Source organism: Thunnus thynnus, chromosome 24 (genome assembly GCF_963924715.1).
Source record: "Thunnus thynnus chromosome 24, fThuThy2.1, whole genome shotgun sequence".
NCBI classification, from domain to species: Eukaryota; Metazoa; Chordata; class Actinopteri; order Scombriformes; family Scombridae; genus Thunnus; species Thunnus thynnus.
The window spans coordinates 5,711,615-5,734,228 of NC_089540.1; the positions used below are offsets into that span (position 1 = coordinate 5,711,615).

Genomic DNA, 22,614 nt, shown 5'->3' on the forward strand with positions numbered 1-22,614 from the left:
GGTTGTATGGTTAGTTATATGCTTTTGACATACTCAATAAAGAGAGCCTTTGCTTACTGAAAATAAAAGTGCCTATTGATTTTGTCCTCAAGCTCAAAAATTCCCCCGAAGGAGCTAAAATACTTCAAAACTGTAGGTTGGGAACTAAGCACCTGGAATTGGAGCACAGGCCCTCCATCCACAACGGAAGCTTTACAGCTCAAGGCGATGTGGAGAAATCTTCAGAGGCCGGAGACAAGGCTTAGCTGGAGCCCTGCGGTCACACTGCAGAAGCCCCCCCCCACCCCCACCCCCAGCTCTCTCCACACCTCAAGCAAAATCATCCTGTGCTCAGCTGAGCTTTGACTCCCCAGAACATGGCTCCTGCCGGGCTGCTGATGTCTGAAGGTGAGAGCGAGCAGGACGAGTCATAAGAGCTGGGTCAAAAATGAAACAGAGGTAAAAATGTGAGGATGAGACAGCCCAGGCAAAGCTGGAGATGTCATACAGTTTGTTATATCATATTTTCAAATGACAAAGCAATAATCATATGCAAAACAAGCCCTTAAAAATAAGTATGCAGGAAGACAAACAGAGCACAGTACACTGCTACATGACTGCAGAAATGACCTTTACTCAGGATTAGTACAGTGAACTGTATCTTTAGGCTATGTTGAGCCACGCACGACACACTGTCCACATTATGCACCGCTGCTACTGAGCTGATCCCGCCCTGCGGCAATGCCACGCTTCTAATCACGCTGCATGTTAGTGGACTGCTGCGTCATGCACACAAACCATACGGTGTGACAAATGAATCAGACCATCATTAGCTGATTTCAGACGTTAAACTGTGTAATTGGGTAGAAAACTGAAACACGGAGAATGTTTTCTGACTCCTTTTGTTTAATATCATAGAGGGAAATATGCAGGAATTGTTCTTCTTCGCTTTTTTGCATTTTTGATACCACACTGGTATCAATCTTCTCATCTAACTCTCAGCAAGTAAATGAATAAGTATATTTCCCAAAATGACAAAGTAATCCTTTAATCCTGACCATCTCCTCTACATTCCCTATAAGTTAAACATAAGTTTAATATCACAACAACTTCAAATCAAACCCTGATTTTAGGTAAATTCTACCTTATATCTTAAATTGAATGCTGAATTTAAATATTACCCCTTTAATCCTAATATTCATTCATTTTCTCCTGGCTCTAGCTTCATATTTAGTATACAGACAGAGTCAAACTCTTCTTTTAAGAAGAAGACAAAAAGGATGACGAGCCTCTAATTTGATAAACCTCTACACATGGTGACCAGCAGGAACCAGAACAGCGTATATAAAAGCTTTTATATAACTGTGGTTTCATTACTGGGTGAATTATAGGTGAAACACTGTAATTATATTCATTTCAGATTAGCAGAGCATACTGTATTAATTCAGACTAAAATGTCACACTTTATGTACTAAACCCTAATTGAGCCACAGCAAGACGGCGATGAGAACTTGCAACATCAGCCCCTGTCTCAACATGTGACCCTAATCCCTGATGAAGGGCACTGAAGACACCTCCGTCCTTGAAAGCGCGGAAAGAAAATGCCTTCCTGTACGTAACGTTCTGACAGTGACGTCCTGTCAGATGTTAACACAGCTGTACCTGTCCGTCTCTGACTAACCGTTTATGACCGTGTCTTTGCTTCCGTGCCGCTATAGTTCACATCTAAGCCATTTAAATATCATCAGTCATGATTAAATATGCCTGAAAACAGTCATCGAAAGCCAGAAAAGGTTAAGACACCCTGCAATCTACTAATTTCAAGTTTAACATTTTCACTCCAGATCATCGGGCTTATTTTAGGGAGAGTTGTGAGCTGAAATCTGTTTTTCACTGGATCAGAATAGCTGCAATTGATTTGACTCGTAAGATTAATGGGTTACCACACCTGGAGACGCCAGTAATCGATACCTCTGAATGAAAAATCTCAAAAATCAGATATATATGTCAGGGACTGTGACCTTAAGCTCGGTAAACAAACATGAAGCCATAACAGAGAGAGATAGAGAGCGTGAAAGAGAAGGTAGGAGAGCATGCATGCATGGACGTGTGTGTGTGTGTGTGGATGTGTGTGTGTGTTTGAGTGTGGCACTGATGCAGCAATGCGAGCCGGGGGGATTCAACCTTTTGCAAGTGGCAAAGGCAGACATGATGAAGTCATGTTGACAGTGCGTAACCTGTGGTCAGACATCTTTTTGACACGGTTTTGCTTTTGCTTTTTCATTCTAATCCCAGGGCCAGTTTATCAAATACACCAGTTCAACAGCTGCAGATGGAGAAAAGAGTGGGAAATGCTGTTAAAAACCTGGTCACAATGAGAGAATATGAGAATTATTAAACCTTCTTCTTCTTTTTGCAACAGAATGACGAACGATTCAGGAGATAAACTAAAACCATTGAAATAATAATGAGTATCTACAGCCATGGGAATGTCATTCATTTTTCTGGTATTTGCTCATAAACCAAAGCATTGGACACATTAACATTTCAACCTGATGATCGAGTGATCATAATAGTTATTCTAATTCATGTCAGGGGGGATCTCTGAACCAAATTTCATGGCAACACATCCAATATTTGTTGTTTTTTGTCACTAAAAACCACAGATGTCAACCTCATGGTGGCAGTGGAGGAAAAGAAAGGCTGGGAGGTCATCAAAGTCATTAATACATCATGTGGGCACCATAAGAATCTGCTCTAGATTTCATGATAATCCATCCACTTGTCAAGACATGCACACTTAATATGGTTTTCATGTATTGCCTTTTGTCTCTTCAATCCCCCCTATCTTTCTCAGCTTATAAATAAAGTTAGTTTTGTTCTAGTAATGAGCGGGTTTTGATGTGGTTTTTCTGGATCACATTCATCATGGATCTCGCGCTCTCTCTCTCTCTTTCTCTCTACTTTATCTTCTGCACACACGTGGAGGCGTGACGAGGGCGTGGATTGGTCAGTTGCGTCATCTAATCAGGAAGAAGCGCACCAGCTCAGAAAGCGGGGTGAGTGACTAACTGTAAATAAGTAATAACGTTGCTTTAAACACCGACAGAAGCGAAACTATGTAATGTGAGCTGTTATTTTATCTAAAAGGAGACGTCTTTATTTGTCTTGGTCGCCCTGTGTGTTTAGAAAAGTAACTTTATTCGGAGGAAAAGTTTCCACGAGTTCAGCCAAGGACAACAAGCAAGGTGGTTCAAGTCTGCTTTTCTGCGTTTGAAGCGAAATTCAATATGAATTTATGTTAATTTAATGTTTTATCGCGTATCGACCAGCTTCAATACATTATGTGACATTACTTACGACTGTTTATGAATAGTCACGCTTTTCGGGTAACTTCGCCATAAAGCTGGATAACTACCAAAGCAGCATTTTAATGAAATCAACACTTAAAGTATTTCCACCGCTAATGTAAGTACCGTACGTCATGCGGGTTGGATGTATCGAATCACTCAGTGGGTAAATGTCACACTTGCTTGTTAATTGTGCATGAAATTAATATTATGACGGCTATTTTTGAGCCAGCTGTGTGTACTAGCTACGCAGGCGGATGTATCTGCTGTATTCAGGGTGCGTGATCCATTTATACTTATGCTATTATTGGGTCGCCACTCACTGCTTTGACAATGCGAGTTACTGATGTAGGACGTGTCAATAGAGACACAGAGATAATAGGAATCCTAGTTTTGGCTTCTAAAAAGGAGCATCTTTATGTGTAATTCACAGTAGTATTTTATCAAGAACAATAACATCATAACTGCAGATTTACGGCTTTAGAACAAAGTTTTTCTTGCTTTTTATTCTTGTTTCTGTACATCGTGGGAACCAGGTGAGTTAATATGGATGCAAATACACATAAACCAAAAGAATAACCCTATCCCCTCTCTCTGTGTGTCAGTGCACTATGCTTGATGAAATGTCACGGCCTTTAATACGAGGCAGAGGCGAAGGAGGAGGCTCCAGACACCTCGAAGCCTCCGTGTCTGAACCTGGCACTCCGGTGATCGGTATCCTGGGAACGGGCGACTTCTCCCGCTCGCTCGCCAGAAGGCTGGTGGCCTCCGGCTACCAGGTGGTGGTGGGGAGCCGGACCCCCAAACGCTCCGTGGCTCTGTTCCCCGAAGAGTCCGAGGTGACACACACAGTCTGCCTGTCTCTCGTAGTGACACTCACACTCACCATGTAACTGGTGTTTTTGTTTCTCTCCCTGTGGTGATAATTATATATTTACTCATACTTTAACCACAAGGGATAATAGCTGTTAGTATCCTGAATATATATACACAGCATCAGTCAAAGGTTTGGACTCACTTTCTCATTCAAGTGAATGGGAAGGTGTGTCCAAACTGTTGGTACTGTACCTAACAGATAATCGAGTCAGCTGTGGTATGAGAACAGCATAAAGAAGTGAATCATTTTTGAAGGATGTCCTGTTATATTGTCAGACTGTATCAGCATTAAAAAGCATTCCCTCTATCAGATATCATACATTTTATTTATACTCAACTGCATTTTTCTGAAAAGCTTATGAGGTGCGTTTCAGTATCAGCATCAACCTTCACGGGTGGTAGAATATCTGATATTTGTATTCTCCTCCAAAGAATATAAATCAATGCGTATATGTACAGTCATTTGAATGAAAATGTGATGAATTATATCCTAATTCATACACTTAGAGCTGCATGTTTTCTATGGTAACTTTCTCATGACACAGTCATATGACAGAGGTAAAAGATTAGCTAACATTTGCAATCCTTCATATATTTTTTATTAAAGTAATAGCTAAAAATTTAATGAAATAATAAAGACTGGAAACAGCTTAGCATTCCATTCTGGTCTTTGTATAGTTTAAACAAACTAGATATTTAGTGATCAGTGAGCTTTAGAGATTTGCTTTGGCTAGCTTTGTCCTCTTGTTTCCAGTCTTTATGCTAAGCTAAGCTAATGGCTTGCTGGCTCTAGCTTTATGTTTAGCAAACAGACATGAGAGTGGTATCGATCCTCTCAGCTCAGTCTTGGCAGGAAAGTGAATTTGCACATTTCCCAAAATATTTAACTGTTCCTTTAACTTAACTAATGATGTATTACAAGTATCAAATATGAAAACAGATAAAATAACTACATTATTATGATAAATAAAAGAGATACATTTTGTTCGGGATAACACTTGAAGTGAAAGGAGCGATCATAAGTGTAAGAGTAATAATAAAATGTACAGAAGTTGCCAAAAATTAGGGGTTTCATAATTCTTTGGATGATTATTTAGTTCATCACATGATACTAAACTGGACACAATTATTTTAATGTCTAATAATATTCCTGTGCTTATCGTATGTACTTCTAATGTGCGTCCACTCCTCTTGATGCAGGCTGTTTCTTTCTTTGTCTTCCAGGTGACCTCCCAGATGGAGGCGGCCAGCCAGGCAGACCTGGTCTTTGTCGCTGTGTTCCCCGAGCATCACTCCACGCTGGTGGGCCTAAAGCCGGCGCTAGCTGGAAAGACTCTGGTGGACGTCAGCAACGGGTTGCGGATAAACCGAGAAGGGCCCTCGAATGCCGAACAGCTTGCCGACCTGTTTCCAGAGAGTTGTGTAGTCAAAGCGTTTAACACCATATCAGCCTGGACGCTCCAGGTGGGACCTCGAGATGGAAGCAGACAGGTAGGAAACATCAACAGCCCGTTATGGTTTAGATTAGGTTTGCAAACAAATAGTAAAAGATTTGTTATTAACAGAAGGAAAATTTAACAAAATGAGGAAAGAGAGATATGGAGAGATAGAAGAAGAATAGTGGGAGTAAGAATTCTAGTGAGGACTTGGGGGCTCACTCATCTTTTTGTCCTCTTTCTTCTTCAGGTTTTCCTGTGCAGTGACAGTAGTAAAGCCAAGAGCTCGGTCATACAGCTCTGTCGCAGAATGGGCTTCGTCCCCGTAGACATGGGCCTCCTCTCCTCCTCTCTGGAGATCGAAAACCTCCCCCTTTATCTATTTCCTTCCTGGCGCATCCCCGTCCTCTGCACCCTCTTCCTGTTCATCTTCTTCTACCTGTACAACTTCACCCGTGACGTCCTGCAGCCCTACATCACATCAGGGAAGAACGCTTTCTATAAAATGCCCATCGACACAGTCAACGTCACCCTTCCCTCTGTCGCCTTGGTGATGTTGGCGCTGGTTTACATGCCCGGTTTGTGCGCTGCTTTCCTCCAGCTGTGGTGGGGCACCAAGTACAAACGCTTCCCTAACTGGCTGGACCGCTGGCTCATCAGGAGGAAGCAGTTTGGTCTGTGTAGCTTCCTGTGCGCGGTTCTGCACGCCATCTACAGTCTGTGTCTGCCCATGAGGAAGTCTGCCCGCTTCAAACTGATCAGCAGCGCTTTGAAACAGGTGAGAGGAAGCAGCAGAGGAGTCTGTGTGCATGAGTGAGATTAAGGCATCCATCTGTTAATCTAAACGTCAAGGGATCATATCAGTGAGGTTCAGAATTTCTCCTAATCTAGTGCAAGCAAAAAATGAATGAACACATCTTGTCTACTGAGACTTTTTCAGCTCTCTATGTGCTTGGTCTGCACTGGTACATACTGCTTCCAGGAAATAGCCGCAGCCTAGCACGCTGAGTCTGATATTGATAAAAGTTGTCGCCTTGTCCGACCTACCCAGCTTTGATATATTACCTGCCAACAATCAAAATGTAAGCATAACAACCACTCAGGGCCAATTCATCTCTTAGCCTGCAGAGATGGTAGCATGATACTCAGACTGAAATCTAAGGTATGATGTCTGTGCATCAGTCCTACTCCTAGTCTGTAATTTAACATTCTGTCTGTAACATTTGTCTTAAAAATTCAAAATAATCCCTGATGTGTGGTTTTAGTTAAAACAGTTACATTGATAAGCAGCTTTGTGTCTTGGTTGCAAATGATTGCAACACTATGATAACACAATGATGTGTCCACATACATGAAATCAGCATGCTGTTCTTCTGCTTTCATGTGTTTTTGCGCATCAGCCAGACATAATGTTAAAAAAAACCTGATTCCTGAATGTAATCCCTGGAAGTGACAAGTCTAATGGCTGTAAAGCTGACTGAAGGGCTTGTCTTCTGAAACCAATTGCTTATGTGGTGTCCAGATGAAGGAGGGGATGGAGGACCCGTGGGTTGAAGAGGAGGTGTGGAGGATGGAGTTGTACGTCTCCGTGGGCATCATGGCCCTCGGGCTGCTCTCTCTGCTGGCTGTCGCCTCGCTGCCTTCGGTGGCCAACACCGTCAACTGGAGAGAGTTCAGCTTCATACAGGTAAACGCAGTCACACACACACATGTAGGGGTGGGACACTGCAACGTATCGCGATATTTCCAAAAATAAAAAATAAAGCTGTCAGACTCTCTGTGTCGGAGCTAGAAACACAGATGTATCGCCTTTGTTGTGATATATCGTTATCGTGGGGAGAATATCATGATAGTGTCGTATCGTGAGTTCATCTGTGATTCCCGCCCTTACACACAAGCACACACACACAGATGCGACTAATGCAGGATGACAGCCAAAGATTGTCACACGCGACACTTGAGACACACACACACACACATCCTGGCGTGCTGTTTCTCCTATATGCTCACATGGGCTCGGAGTCACACACAAGTGTTTGCACTCCTGCAGCTGCCCCAGATTCAGTGTTAAACTTGGGCTGTGACAAAGCCGTCAGGAGTGTTGTGACTCAGTACACACACAGTTCCTCTCCTCTCCTCTCCTCTCCTCTCCTCTCCTCTCCTCTCCTCTCCTCTCCTCTCTCCTCGTGGTCCGTCTCTGCTCTGCTTTCCCTCTTTCATCTCTCCGTTAAACTAATCTGGTGGCCGTCAGATTAGTCATGTGCCGACAGCCGGCCGCGGTGAAAGTCTCTGCCCGGCACATCCGAGCTTGCTGCAGGACAGTGCGTTCACGTATCTTGTGTGTACGCGTGTATAGAAATATCTGTGAGTGTGAGAAGTGTTTGCGCTTGTTTTGGTCTCATTCACGATTACACACTTAGTCCTTAAGGGCAGGATGTTGTCCACTTAATCTGTATGTTTTGAATTAGTTGAAACTACTTGTAGGGATCAACCACGTCTAGCTCGCTTTTAAACATGAAAACCTGACATTTTTGGGAAACTGGTCAGCTGGTAAACTGTTTAGAAATAAGGAATTAGGAATTTCTAGATGAAAATGTATATAAATTACAGTGTTTACTGATTTCTTTGGCTCCATTTTCTCAACAGAGTTTCAGTGAATCTTTTAAACACTAAATGCTGCTTAAATACAAATTTCAAAACACTAAATCAATGCAAAATCACATAAGCTCAGTTCTCAGAATACAGACACCTCATATTAGAGTTCCAATGCTTATTACTAGATCAAATTCTGAAATTATCGGGGGTTTGTGTGACGCTGAAACAATTAATCCACAGTTTTACAGCAGCAACAGGAGGTTACGGCCAGTGGTTTACTGGCCATCGGGCATACTGGGACAAATCCCGGCTGGTGGGCTGGTAGGCTGTCAAAAAATAAGTTTTTGGGCCGGTGGACTGTCAAAACACATCTGTTTTTACCTGCCCTCTCTGTGTGCCTGTCATCTGGGGTGCATGTGCTACATGCCTGTGTCAAGCAATCCCAGCTGAGCGCCACCCTTTACTCTCATTGCCAGAGGGGGGAGACAAAAGTCCCACACTGCACCTTTAAAATGCCAAACTGATTGAAATTCAGTGATGAATGCGGTACACAATGCGGTGATGCTGTGATTTGATACGGATGTTTCAAATTGGGAATGAAGGAATGTTGCATTTTGCATCAAGAATTAAGACATTTTCAGTATCGTCTGTGTCAGAATGACAAGATGAATACTGTGAATAAACACAGCAATGCAAAATAACGTTTGATTTGAACTGAGCCTTGTATATCTTAGTCCCAGAGTTCCACATACAAGAACTAGTTTTTGCTTATAAAAAACCACAAAACTACCTAAACAGTATTATATAAAATAGCACATGTTCTCATCATATGACAGGTTTTAGTAAGAAACGACAAAAATGTGCAGCAGATTAGTCTTAAGCATTTCTCTAATCTCTGAATTATGTGATCCAGGTTCACAGACATTTACCATTTTTACATCTAAAGACCCTTTTCTGCACAGACTTACTGTACTTGTTGTAAAGATATCAAATATCTCCCAACATGTCCATTACAGTTGTAGATACACTGGGAATTATAATCCACTCAGCCCAGTCAGTGTGTGAACAAGGGAGAAGCTATTTTTAACCCCTGACCACTACCCCACTCAACCTTGGGAAGTCTTTGTAATTAGTGGGCTGTGTAGGTGGCTATATGGCAGTCACTCACACACACACACACACATGCATACACTGGTGGCGTTCGTTCAGGTCATGAGTGGTAGGTCAGTGTGTTTCCTCGGGGTCTTCAGTAGCCTGTGAGCTAATGTAGTGGGCCGACTGGACTGAAGAGGAGTCACTTCAAGGGAAAATCTCACTCTCTCTCATTTTTTTAAACAATGTGAGTCATATTTTTAGCGTTATAGCATGTAAAGGACTTCCAAACAATGTCTTTGTGTCCCTAAACATTCTTAATTTAGTGATTAAAATATCTAAATTAAGAGGAGCGTTGGCCACCGCTACAAAAGTCTGATCCATGTCGTAAAAAGCTCGATGTAGTAATCTGACACCCCTCTCCCACCTCCTGCAGTCCACTCTGGGTTACTGTGCCTTATCCATGGCCACCCTCCACACACTCCTCTACGGCTGGGGCCGCGCCTTCGAAGCGTCCCAGTATCGCTTCCACCTGCCGCCCACCTTCATTCTGGTCCTGATTCTCCCTATCACGGTCCTGCTGGGCCGCCTGGCTCTCTTCGTGCCATGCGTGGCCCTGCGGCTCCGACAGATCCGCCGCGGCTGGGAGAAGAGCCGGCACATCCGCTTCACCCTGCCGGACGACGACTGCCACGGCGGCCTGGAGGATGTCAGTAACGTGTGAAGAACGTGCTGTTTAGATGTGTGTGTTAGATGATCCAGAGAAAAAGGTGTAAAAGCAGAGCTCTTAAACAACATTCACATAGAAGAGAAATGATTTATACAAGCTTGGAATCTATTGAAAGATCGTTTCCATGTCTCTCGTCTGAGTAATTTCAGTTATTTGTGTCCTTTAAACAAGTAACAGGTAGTTCAATAGAATATATCTGTCTTTAGAGATATTTGACGAGTATTGATGCCCTCAACCTTTTTGCACTATGCAATCTCAACAATGAGTATTTAGTTCATCCTCATGCTTTTTACTTTAATTTATTATTTCTGTTTTTACTCCGTTTGAAGCTTCAACACAGAAATGAAGAAAAATTATTTTAGCAGAAGCAACACAAGTTCATAACTGAGTCTTTACTGTGATCATCAGAGGTAGTCGGTTCTTCCTCTTGTCTGCTGCGTTCCTGTCTTTCAAAAATTTTGATGTATAGGTTATTTTTGTCAGCCACGTTAGAAAAATAGCCAATCATCTTCATCACAACAAGTCAGTGTTTCATTTTTTTCTATATTTTGTTTCGCAATACGTTCAAAATTCAATGTGCTGTCATATTCATTTAAATGTTAAGGGACTGTATGCAAATTATTTGAGTGGAGACGGGGTTCACTTTTTAAAAAAGCATGAACCTCCTCTCAAAAATATTAAAACAGTGTTGGGTTGGTATAAGTCCTTTAACCATAAATCACTAAAAGAGGCGAAGCATAAAGAATTTAAAGTGACCCACGTTAAGGGGAGGCTGAATTAAAATATAAATATGGGGACAGAAAAAGAAAGAAACTGCTTCTCTCCAAAAAGTCGGACCACCCTGCCTTCAACAAAAATGAAAATCATATTATCTTAATTGCACCATATTATCTTCTCTGACCACCCCCACCTCTAATCATTTTCATACAGTCCCTTACTAGTGCGTTGTTCATAAGCTCTACTGTGCCATCTGAAAAAACAAAGTCTGAAGCACTGCTGCTGAAGTATCTGTCACACTGTGCTGCTGTGGGTTGGCTGGCATTGTCAACCACAGTACGAGTGTGTACAGAATTTAAGAAAACTACATTTGGCCTTTTTTTTAATTCTATTTTTTTATGGTACTGATTATTATTTTGTATGTTGTACTAAACTCACCTGCTGATAAGTAGCCATCAGAATACAGTTGACTAAAAACTCTGAGCGGGCTGTTAAATAACCTCTCAGTTGTTTTCATTATGAACAAAAAAAGATGCCGTTTGTGTTTTTATGTTCAAGTGAGTTTGCATTTTCTCTGTTTTTGTGTCTTTGCCAAAGATGATTTTCTGATACCGTCACAGATAGATGTTTTATGAATCTAAATGAAAATATAGTATAGTAGTGTACTGAAATTTAAATGTCTCTCACCATGAAGACATGAATGTTACAATTTCAAACTGATATTTCTAGAACATAGAATAAAACATTTTTTCTACAAGTTATATTCTTCAGTGTTTTATTTAATGCTTTAATCATTCAGTGTGAAAAAGGTTTGTAGATATTGAGCTCATTGGGTTGTCAGTGTTTTTTATCAATATCAGGTAAGGACAAAGAAGTCTGCAGACAGTCTGTTAGCTGTGTAGGTGCTGCCACATTGTGGTGGGTGAATAATCTTTCCACACAAAGACAGAAACCTTTTCCATGACATGAATATTAACATTGAGGAACACAAGAATAATGAGATATGTTTTCCATGCAACCTTATCACAACTAAGTCACGTGGGAGGGAACGACATAATGAAACATTTGGCAAAACATACAGCAGGTACATTGAATAATAATCACTTTTCTTCATCATGGAGACTATTCATAATCTGTCCTCGCCGAGGGTGTTGACTTAAGAAGCGACCTCCCACTTTATTCCCCTCAGCGAATGTGTGACACTGACAGACAACATCATTGTAGGACGAGTTTGACGACTGAAAACTGGGATGTGAGTTCAGCTGCAGCAGCAAGGTGTGTCACTTTCTCTCTGCAGCCATGACTGTAAGTACTATTGCTTTTGAATGTAAGCCTTCCCTACAATGTTACATCAAATATTTATGATATTATGAAGTTACCTCTCAGGTATGCTGGCATATTGTTTCACAGGAATTGTAATGAGGTTGTTACATAACATAGGAATGGTTCTGCTTACTGTGGCTAGCTGTGTTAAGATTTAAATAAGCTTATTATTTTACAAGAACAATATTTCTTCTCAGCGCTGCACCGTGTGAGTTATAAGTTTGAAGATGACAATGCATTTCATCAACACTTTGACACAGATCTCTGTATCAGCTTGTATTTTCTTCCCCTACCAGGAATCCTTTGAAAAAGCAGCAGAAGAGGCGAAGATACTGAAACAGAGACCAAACCGTGAAGAACTGACTGCACTATATGGTTTATATAAACAAGCCACAGCTGGAGATGTTAACACAGGTGAGTGTTTTTAACATTGTAGAATTTCAAACAGAAACACTAAAGAGAGAGACTGTTCTGTGGTGTTCTGGCCTGTCAAGTACTTGTGCAAAGACTCGCAGTGAGGTGTGGTTGAGGGAAAAAATGAGGCCCGACGAGTTAGGTGTCATACTATGAATGATGGCAAGACTGATAAGTTTACATAGTCTACATAGACAAAAATGCACTATTACTGACATGAATATTCCAAATGAAGATTTTAAAGCCCCTGAAAACTGATATGAAAGTTTCATATCCATATTATTTCTTTACAACATTAATATTCATGACTAAATGAGCAACAATCAAAGTTAAAACCTGGTTTGAAAAACACTTAATTCTTATTCATTAAGAGTTATGACTCTCAAAAACACAAAATACAGACATTCTTCATACAAAATAACTAATAAAATGCTCTGAATTTGGCAGATAATTGTGTGTTTATGTAGAACCATATTGCTCATAACAAGAAGCTGATTGAGAAAATAGGTTTTCAGGGACTTTGAAGCTCACCTGTGTTGCATCTGTTATTGTTATTTATTGTTACTGTGTGGGTATAAGAGCAAATGACACAAAGTTTTGGAAATGGCTTTAACTACAGCGAACAATGGTTGCATTTACATCCACAGACCGTCCAGGGATGTTTGACTTGACAGGACGAGGAAAATGGGATGCATGGAATCAAAAGAAAGGTCAGATTTATAGAAGTCTTTTTTTCAGTAGAGTTACAAGAAAGAGTATTTGTAAAACATAAATCCTACATGTCTAAACATCTTGTTTTAGGGAGGATTATTCTTCCACAAAGCCTAGTTTGAAACACATTAATGAAATAATCTACAAAAAACATAAATGTGGGGTTTGACTGTGTCAGATTTTTATTTTTAAACTGCTGAGCAGATGTTTAACTGGTGTTTCTGTTACCAAACCTACAGGTCTGTCCAAAGAAGAAGCAATGGCCTCCTATGTTGATGTGGTGGAGAAGCTGAAGGCAAAATATGGAATCTAGAGTTTGTTTCTCACAAACACTTGAAGTATTTTCAGTGTCATATCTCCCTTTTTTAATAGACACAAGAAATTTGAGAATCTTAAGGACTGATTTTAAATGATGCTACTCTCTAAGAGTACTTTATTGCCATGTAAGACATAAAAGGTCAAATGCTAGAGAACAACGCAATTTGGAATACTTTCTGATACTCCACACTGGTTAAAACATAGAAGTGTTTAAAGGAATAGTTCATCCTTTTGGGAAATTAATTTGAATCTATAGAGCCATCAAGTGGTTAGCTTAGCTTAGCATACAGGCTGGAAATTTGGCAACTACCCCGGCTCTGTACAAGGGTGAAAAAACCAGTCTGACAGAGCTAGACTAACTGTTTCCCCCTGCTTTCAGTCTTTGCTAAGCTAATCGCCTGCTGGCTTTCATATTTTACAAACATGAGAAAGTTATCAATCTTCAACCAATCAATCAATCAGACTTTATTTGTATAGCACTTCTCTTACAAACAAAATGTAATACAAAGTGCTTCACACAATAAAACAGTAGGCACCCCCCCATCCCCACACAAAGCGATAAATGACTTTGTAATTAATAAAGCACTCAATAGTAACAACGCTCAATAAAAACAGGAACTGGGGAAATGTTATCATAAATCTCATTAATTTGCAGTGAGGAAACACCAGAGGCAGGATTAGAAATAGATGAAAATTCCAAATAGCAAAATAAGGTAATAATAGAAAAGTGAGGTACAAATTTTTTTTTAAATAAAATAAAAAAAATAAAAACTCCAAACAGTATGTTCTTCTCATCTAACTAACTCACTCTAGGCAAGAAAGTGAATAAGTGAATTTTCTAAAATGCAGATACATTTTCATATAGAAACCTTCAGAACAGAGTGTCTGTATACAGAAATGGCAATTAAAAATAAATACTTGTTCTCATTAGTTTCTGTTCTTTGTTTCATTTGTTGCTGTTGTCCTCTATGAAACAACGATGTCCAAATGTCCAGCGAGTTTTGACACTTATCTGCTGAAGACACAGCTTCGTCCCACAGATGTTCAGTACAGATGGCAGATTGTGCACAGTTGTAATTGAGGGTGGTGCTTCATTTCAACTGTTGAATTGGATCACAGGGCAGCTAGAAAAACACTTGAGGGCAGTCACTGTAGTTCGGCTGATGGGTGAATCATGTTTTGGGGGTTTTAGAAGCACATAGCCAACCAATTTTCAGTTTAATCACCACAAGGAAAAGTACCCAGTTGTACAATGTGATAATGTCTTCTCTGGCTCTGGAAGAGTCTGATAAAACAACCCTGATCAGGGTTACCTCAGATTGGGCTTCAAACTTTTTTTTACAGAAAGCCTGTACGTTACAAACTGGAGTTGTGGAGTTTAAAGTACTTATAATCTAAGGAAAGAAGCTAACGAATTGCATCATGGGAAGTGTAGGATCCAGTGTTCTTGAAGCTTGACCAGTACCAGGTACAAAAAGTCAGGATATCTCAGTCTCTGCTGTAACAATTTTGACCACTCTTTCTCAAATCTGTCTTTCCCAAGTCCCTTGACTTTATGAAGTGTAATACTAAATAGCATGGGTACCCCTTTAATAGATATTTTAGAATTTTTGCTATTGCCCTTTTGAGGCTTATTGTCACCTGAACAATTAAGTGCATCTTTACAGGTTGTAACTGTAGCATGTGAACATAAATCATTGCTATATTCATTTTAAATATGTGTAATTACTACAAAGACTGACAGTTTACCAACTGTACATTTTACATCCTGACATTCTTAGATAAAACCACTCCAGGGATTAGAAAAATATGCATTTGACAGCAGTAAACACTCAAGCTGCAGTTGTAGACTAATTGACAGTCAGCACTAAGCCAGGATTGAATATGTATCAACAAGGAATGAAAGAAAACATGCCAGTCCCAACTTAAATCACGTCCATAGTATCCATAGGGAGCCCGCTGGTTGTCAGGCTGCCTGGAGAGCAGGGTAGCAGGGAGACCTGTGTGTGAGGAGACCCGCTCTGGCTGACGGAGCTGTGATGCTGCTTGGGTCGACTGGGCAGGTGCTGAGTCAGCCTCCACCTCCTCCACCTCCTCTGAATTTCATGCTGTACCTGGAAATGTGCACGTCACAGATCCCCAATTTACTCCACGCTATCAAAACCTGCATTTATAATTTCTGAACTGAAAGGTTTTGGCTCTAATTGGCTGACCGGTTCTTACCTCTCCGTTCATGAAAGAGTAGAGGACAGCGACCACAAAGCCCTTTAAGAAGAAATAAAAGAGAAAGGTGCATATGTCAGCGACTGCAGTTGTATTTGTCCTTATTCTGAGTTCATCTGGTGCTCTGTCTGCTTCACACGTACACCTCATTTACCTGTATTGATGACAGAGCCAGCTCAGCAAAGGTCCATATCTTAAACACTAAGCTGCTGACTTGAACTGGTAACAAAGCAAACACGATGTACTGCAGACCAAACAGAGCCACCAGGAAAAATGTGGATTTGATCAGCCTCCTGGTGAAGGAAAAGCAGAAGCATTTTTTTTTTCATTTCAATAGATATAATTAACTTTCTCCAGCTCTCACACATGTATTTATGTCTGTCCCATCGAAATGAACCTGCTAGTGTGTATTAAAAGCAAACTGGAGTCAGGATCCAAATGCTCTTTAATCCCTTATCCTATGCAAAATACAAGGTCTGTACCTCAAAAACACCGTATTTACGTACATAATAAACTACAGGCTTCAATTTTACATATCAACAGTATGCCATTGTAACAGTACCACAGTGTGATCAGTGTACTACTCACTTGTACTGGTTGAATTCATTCCTCTGTGCATCTGGCATTCTGAGTTTGCTCACCAGTATCCTCAAAATGCCCAAGAAAAAGATGAGATTAATCTGAAATGATAAAAACCTGTAAGCGCTGCTGCTATGGTACTTTATAATACACATCTTACATGTTAATGTTAAAAAAGAGAATGAGGTTTTAGTAATAAAGAAAGTATTTACAAATATAGTGAGTAAAACTGGAACTCGAAGTATCCACCAAATCCATTCAAGTTTCCTGGTTTCCCAACAGCTTTATCAATGAAATAAAAAAATTATTATATGATAATATCATAAATGTATGAATGAATGAAGGAAACTGATTTTTACACTCCTTACCCTTCATCCTCATAAAAATATTTGGCACACCCCCAGGAGACAATAACAATCAGTGGTATACCTGTGTGATGAAGTAAGTTTTTGTTAAGTCTCAAAAAAGCACTGAATCAGTGTTTCATAAAGCCAACTTCAGATATGTACATGTGTGAAGCACAGAGAAATATGTGATTCCCTACCCCAGCTGAGGACGATGTACCAGACGAGGTGTTTCTTCAGGGAGAAGAAGGAGCGGCTCACCAGCGTGAAGAGGAAGTGACCCTCCACCAGCAGCCAGCTGTAGTTCGCCAGGATGGAGTAGTTGGAAAACATCAGCACAACCTTACATGCCACCTGCCACACACAGTTACAGGAGTGGTATTAGTGTTGAGGAGCTGGTTAAAGGCTGAATGTGATTTGTTCATGTTACAATATTGTAAAAGTCCTGCTATGGACCTTGTTGTATGATTGTATGGACTGAAGAGAGTGTAAGGTTTTTGGGTAAATACAAAAATCTTAAACAAGCAGCTTAAACAAGTAATAATCAAATTATATTATAATATTTTTAAAGGACCAGTTTTACATTTTGGGAAATACACTTAGCTTTCTTGCAGAGAGTTAGATAAGAAGATTGATACCACTCTCATTTCTGTACACTAAATATGAGGCAGCAGACGATTAGCTTAGCTTAGCATAAAGACTGGAAGCAGTGGAAAACAGCCAGCCTGGCTCTGTCCTAAGGAAGAAAAACTGCCTTTCAGCACCTCATAGCTCACAAATTAACACATTATATCTAATTTGATCACAACATACAAAAACTAAGGTGTGAGCCTTTTTAACCAGCAGAAATTTGATGCAATGTTTTACTGATACCTAGTGGTCATATAATGTATTGTACCCTGAAATACACTGGCTCAACACACTCACATTAGTGTAACAAAAAAGTAGCTTTTGTTGATATCTAATAGTTAACTAGCACCATCTTGTGGCAAAACACACTTGTTTTACTGCACCAAACATTCAGCTTAGGATTTTTATAGACAAATTTTAGCATGATGAAACAACTAGCCTGGCTTAAATAAACATCAGACTATGAGCGCCTCAAAGCTCACTAATGAACAGATTATATCTCCTATGTTTAATAAAACTTTTTTGTGAGAACAACACGATTCTAACAGAGAACATGATTTTACTGGAGGTTATGTGCGGGACAAGAAGTCAACGCTCCCTACCATGAAATAGTTTCAGCATGTAACCCCCTATAAGACTGTAAACAGAGCCAGAATAGCTGTTGTTTCCCTTTTGCTTCCAGTCTTTATGCTAAGCTAAGCTAACTGTCACCTGGTTCTAGTGTTATATTTAGCATACAGAGTGGTGTCGATCTTTTCATCTAATTTTCTGCAACAAAGAAAATAAGCAGAACCCAAAATTTTTAACAATCCAAATGACACCCATCCAACCTTTTACACATTTTATGTGCCTTTTACAGATTAAATTATGAACACTTTGAATAGATTTACTAGGTTTTAGATTCACTGGATCTTTTTCAAGTAGCAAATGTTCAACGTATGTAGTATATTTTAGTGAGTTTATGAATATCAACTGGGCATGTAAATGTGTTAATGGTAGTATTGATACAGGATAGGAGTCACAGTGGTAGAGCTCTTCATTCTTAAATAGCAGAGAGTCTCTGATGAAGATGAAGATGGCTTTCAGGATAAAGGAGATGAACAGCTGGATGTGAATGTAGTTCCTGGTACAGTGCAGCTTCCTGAAGAAATATTAACATTCACAGTTTGAGGTTTGTTGCATAATTCATCAGCTTTAGGGGCAGGTTCACTTCAAAAACTGCATTTCACACGGGTTATTATGGAAGAAGGAGGGACACAGGGATAAGAAAAATAAAGTTTCTCACCTAAACAGACAGAATATGGCGATGGCGATGGTGAGAGAGATGAGAGAGAGCGCGTATCCTGCTGTATACATGGTCTTCACGTAGGAGAAATACAAATGAGAATCTAACGGCTGAACAAAGAAAAGAGAACATGCTCATGAGTTTATCACCTCCATAACAGCACAAATATGATTTGATAATACAGTTTATCACCTCCCATTGTTTAAACAGCTCATGTGAGGAGAAGTGTTTGAGAATGTTTATTGCTTAAAGTGAGCTCAAACGTATGCATGATTGAGTTAATACTAAATTGCTGACAATATTTTATGATTTTAAACAATATTTCAGCCTGGGTCTGGGTAAAGCAATCAAATAAAAAATTCAGGTATCAAATTTATTTTACAACTGAAAGTTTGGTAACATGTTAAAACTCTTAAGAGTTGGTTGCCAGTTAGCTTATCTTAGCATATGGAGTGGAGGCAGGTTGAGACAGTTAGCCTGGTGCTGTCAAAAGCTAGGTGGGATTTTTTTTTTTAACATTTATAGCCAGGCTGGCTGTTTCCCCCTGCCTCCACTTCTTATGCTAAGCTAAGCTAATTGCCTGCTGGACCTAGCTTCAAATTCAATGTACAAACACTCTAAATATGTGTAAACAAGATACTAAATAGCAATTCAAAAAGACTATGCTAAACTTGTTTATATAATTTTGTACATGACACAATTTCACTCTTACATAAGTTTAGTGTTAAGACTGTAAGCAGGGAAAGCAGCTAGCATGACCCCATTCAAAGATAACACGACCTAACGTTATAATTTGTGGAAAAAAAACAACAACAACAAAAAAAAACGTAACGTAAAGTTAACAGTAAGCTGTGGTTTTACAAGGAGATATCAGGACTCTTTCATGGCTGGGCCAGTAACCACTTTGCCTGGCAACCTCATGATGACAACAAGACAAGAAAAACAATACTAGGAAACAGGTCCACCATGTAATTCCCTGTAAAACCACAACTTGCCATTTTTACATTGCAATTGTTGTTTGTTTTAAACAAACAAAATATGTTGTATTTATTTGCGAGCTTTAGAAGTGCTGGTAGGAAGATTCTTATACCTTTGGACAGAGCCAAGCTAGTTGTTTCTCCCTGGTTCCAATCTTATTCTAAGCCAAGCTAACCGTCTCCTAGCTCTAGCTCCATACTTAGCACACAGATGAGAGTGGAATCAATCTTCTCATGTAGCTCTTGGCAAGAAAGAGAATTTCCCAAAATTTTTCAAGCTATTCCTTTAAAAGATAGGTTCACAATTTTTCCAGTCTGTCTGAAAACAACAGTCAGGTGTCAATATGAACACTGAAAGAGGTTTTCCTCACTGTAATCATTCCTCCTATTCATACTGGCTATTAAAAGACCCCCTTCAAATGTGCTTTTAATGTAAGTGATGGAGGCCAAAATCCACAGTGTGTCCACACAGTCATTTCATGCAAAAATGCATTTAAAAGTTTATCTGAAGCTTATATGAGGCTTCAGCGGTCTGAGTTTGTCATATCAAGTGGATATCTGCCACATTTACAGTCTTTCTTAGCATCAAATTCCCTCTTTGTGTTTCCTTGTTGAGCTGTGGTGGAAGTATAGTCACAAAAAAGGGACTTTGGCACTAAAAAGACTGTAACGTTGAAAGATATCTACTTGATTTGACTCATTTAGACAACTTCATATTACAGCAAAAAAAAAAAATCTGTTTCAGTGTTCATTTGGGCACCTGACTGACAGACTTGAAAAAATGTGTACTTGTCCTTTAAGCACACATAGAAATAATAATTATGGTGATATAAAATTCTTACAGTTTATCAACCATCTCAGGAGGCATATGTGTAGATACTATGGTATTTTGTAAATGCAAAATTGGGTGCATTTGTCCTAGTCATACGTTATATTGGATAAACTACATGTATTGAATGTGTATTAGATGCCACCAACCTCCCCAAGAAAGTGGAGTGTCTCATTGAAAGTGTAGCCACATGCATCCTCATGTGGAACAAGAGGGTCTGTCCAGCCGTTGGCAGTGCAGTTGCGATACACTTTACCTGCAAAATGGCAATACAACCACAGGTCTGTCTCTGTCCTCTGAGTGTATATGCATCTGAGCCAAATACGTCTGTGTTCTCTGATTTATTTGACAGTAAGAAGCTGCAAAACCATCACTTTCCCTCTTCAGTTGCTTCTATAAACATCTGGTTCTTCAGATAAATTATGATGAAATCTATCATCCTCATCTCCCCACGTAAACGTAGCACTCCAATGTGTTACCCGCCGTCTCTATGTACACAAGCATTTTTATGGCTGAATGTTTGTAGAGAGACCCTGAGAGGGATAAGCTGTCTCAGTTCCTTATGAAAACAAATTCGTTTCCTGGCAAATAATTAACCAGTGCAATGTGGTATAGATAATGGATGTCTGTTTGTATTTGTGTGTCAGTGTGTGTGTGTGTGTGTGTGTGTGTGGAGTATCTCACCTTCTGCGTTGAAAAATTCGGGACACGGTTGAGAGACAGTTTCCCCAAGAGAAGCAGGTGGCCAGCAGTTCAGGTAATCCCACATTCCCTTACAGTGTACAGTCATATTGTTTTCTTGATAGAAACAAAAAAATTACACGTTTTACTTTGATTTTATGGAATTCCGCCCAAAAAATGGAGAGACATTATAACATCATGATATAATATAAGATATAAAACAAAATATTTGGTTTGATGTTTTTAATTGCAGGATAAAAACTACAAAGCCACCATATCTGGATTAGTCTTGACCCTGCAATATAAAATACTTTCTGAAATTTCTCTTCATAAATACAAGTGTTAGCGTGCATTATATTGTATGACCACTAGGTGTCACTAAAACATTGCATCAGATTTCAATAGGTTACACTATAAAAGGCCTATTCAATGATTTGTTTCATGCATTTCAGAGATCACCAACATAAAGTGATTTTTCAATGGAAATTTTCACAAAACAGTATTCTTAAGTGGCTGAATATTTTAGTATTATCAGTATCAGGTGACATATGCCTAAAATAAACTATTTAAAAATTGTACTGACTTACCTGTTGCTTTGAGTGACTTAAAACGTAGCAGATCTTTCATGCACTTGTCTTCCTCTTTGACGAGATGATGATGAGGATGGCAGCCTGATGACAGTTTTGCCTGTAATAAACGCAGCTGTTCACGCACTTTTTCTTATATAGAAATCATAGATTCGGTTCAAACACGCATCTCTTTTTTTCTCACCTGGGCTGCCAGTAGCACTCCAATAAGTCCAAGTTTTTTCATTGTGTCGGCCAGGTTCCCTTTTTCCATCAAGACAGGTTACTACATCCAGACCTCAAGCTGCATATCTGATAACAATGAAAGGCAAGCATCCTGCCATGCAGTAGATATATGAGCTGTGAAAATCAAACATAGGCCTATACGCACAGAGTCGATAATTACGCACGATATCCTCCAGGTCACTCTGCTGAGCGCTTATATCAAGGTAGCTATAATAAAACTGCAACTTCCTGTTTCTACTTTCAAAATAATATCATTAAAAAAGTGGATCACATCACTCCAGATCTCAGATCTTTAAACTGTCTATCAAAGAATTGATTTTAAAATACTGCTGTTGGTTTATAAAGCACTGAATCATTTAGGGCCAAGATACATTTCTGATCTGCTGCTACATTATGAACCATCCAGACCTCTCAGGTTAATCAGGGACAGGTCTGCTATCTGTTCTGAAAACTAAACATGGAGAAGCAGTGTTCAGTTTTTATGCTCCACATATCTGGAACAAACTCCCTAACCCTAACCCTTTTTCATATTGCCTTATGTTGCTCTTACAATTTGTCTTGATGTCTTTTATGTGTCATGTAAAGCACTTTGAATTGCCTTGTTGTTGAGAGGTGCTATATAAATAAACTTGCCTTGCCTAAATATGGGCACATATATATACTGTATGGTGCATCAGTGTGAAAAACAGTGTGCTATTTCCTTTAATTTGTTT

The 22,614-nt window shown here is 39.7% G+C and overlaps 3 protein-coding genes across 9 annotated transcripts in view; 2 read left to right on the plus strand and 1 right to left on the minus strand.

Annotated features, from left to right (window-relative positions):
• The window catches only part of LOC137176945 (metalloreductase STEAP3-like), a 166,175-nt gene extending 154,639 nt beyond the window's left edge, over positions 1-11,536 (plus strand). For 5 of the 7 annotated variants that reach the window (XM_067582988.1, XM_067582989.1, XM_067582987.1 and 2 more), the window contains 6 exons: positions 2,968-3,038; positions 3,935-4,168; positions 5,430-5,696; positions 5,892-6,419; positions 7,164-7,328; positions 9,765-11,536. In XM_067582988.1, coding sequence (XP_067439089.1) covers positions 3,941-4,168; positions 5,430-5,696; positions 5,892-6,419; positions 7,164-7,328; positions 9,765-10,052 — 1,476 coding nt within the window. In that variant the 5' untranslated portion in view covers positions 2,968-3,038; positions 3,935-3,940 and the 3' untranslated portion in view covers positions 10,053-11,536. The other 2 variants (XM_067582992.1, XM_067582993.1) reach the window with 2 other exon arrangements.
• Positions 11,537-11,615: 79 nt separating this feature from the next.
• Positions 11,616-14,295, plus strand: LOC137176949 (acyl-CoA-binding protein-like). Its single transcript, XM_067582999.1, has 4 exons — positions 11,616-12,080; positions 12,395-12,512; positions 13,160-13,222; positions 13,463-14,295. The coding sequence occupies exons 1-4, from the start codon at positions 12,075-12,077 to the stop codon at positions 13,534-13,536; spliced, it is 261 nt and encodes an 86-aa protein (XP_067439100.1). The 5' UTR covers positions 11,616-12,074; the 3' UTR covers positions 13,537-14,295.
• Positions 14,296-15,466: 1,171 nt separating this feature from the next.
• Positions 15,467-22,109, minus strand: LOC137176946 (secretin receptor-like). The gene is made up of 13 exons (XM_067582994.1): positions 21,861-22,109; positions 21,677-21,776; positions 21,093-21,206; positions 20,558-20,664; positions 18,603-18,712; positions 18,326-18,458; positions 16,888-17,041; positions 16,712-16,772; positions 16,556-16,625; positions 16,353-16,444; positions 15,919-16,057; positions 15,765-15,806; positions 15,467-15,655 (listed from the first exon to the last, which is right to left on the minus strand). The coding sequence occupies exons 1-13, from the start codon at positions 21,927-21,929 to the stop codon at positions 15,467-15,469; spliced, it is 1,380 nt and encodes a 459-aa protein (XP_067439095.1). The 5' UTR covers positions 21,930-22,109.
• Between the last annotated feature and the right edge of the window lie 505 nt (positions 22,110-22,614).

Bases quoted from the DNA above. Each gene is read 5' to 3' on its own strand.
- LOC137176949 (XM_067582999.1), top strand. The intron at 12,513-13,159 runs GTGAGTGTTTTT...TTACATCCACAG, and splicing joins AGCTGGAGATGTTAACACAG to ACCGTCCAGGGATGTTTGAC. The intron at 13,223-13,462 runs GTCAGATTTATA...CCAAACCTACAG, and splicing joins TGCATGGAATCAAAAGAAAG to GTCTGTCCAAAGAAGAAGCA.
- LOC137176946 (XM_067582994.1), bottom strand. From the start codon at position 21,929: ATGGAAAAAGGGAACCTGGCCGACACAATGAAAAAACTTGGACTTATT. The intron at 16,058-16,352 runs GTGAGTAGTACA...TTCCTTCACCAG, and splicing joins AATGAATTCAACCAGTACAA to GAGGCTGATCAAATCCACAT. The intron at 15,656-15,764 runs GTAAGAACCGGT...GCACATTTCCAG, and splicing joins ACTCTTTCATGAACGGAGAG to GTACAGCATGAAATTCAGAG.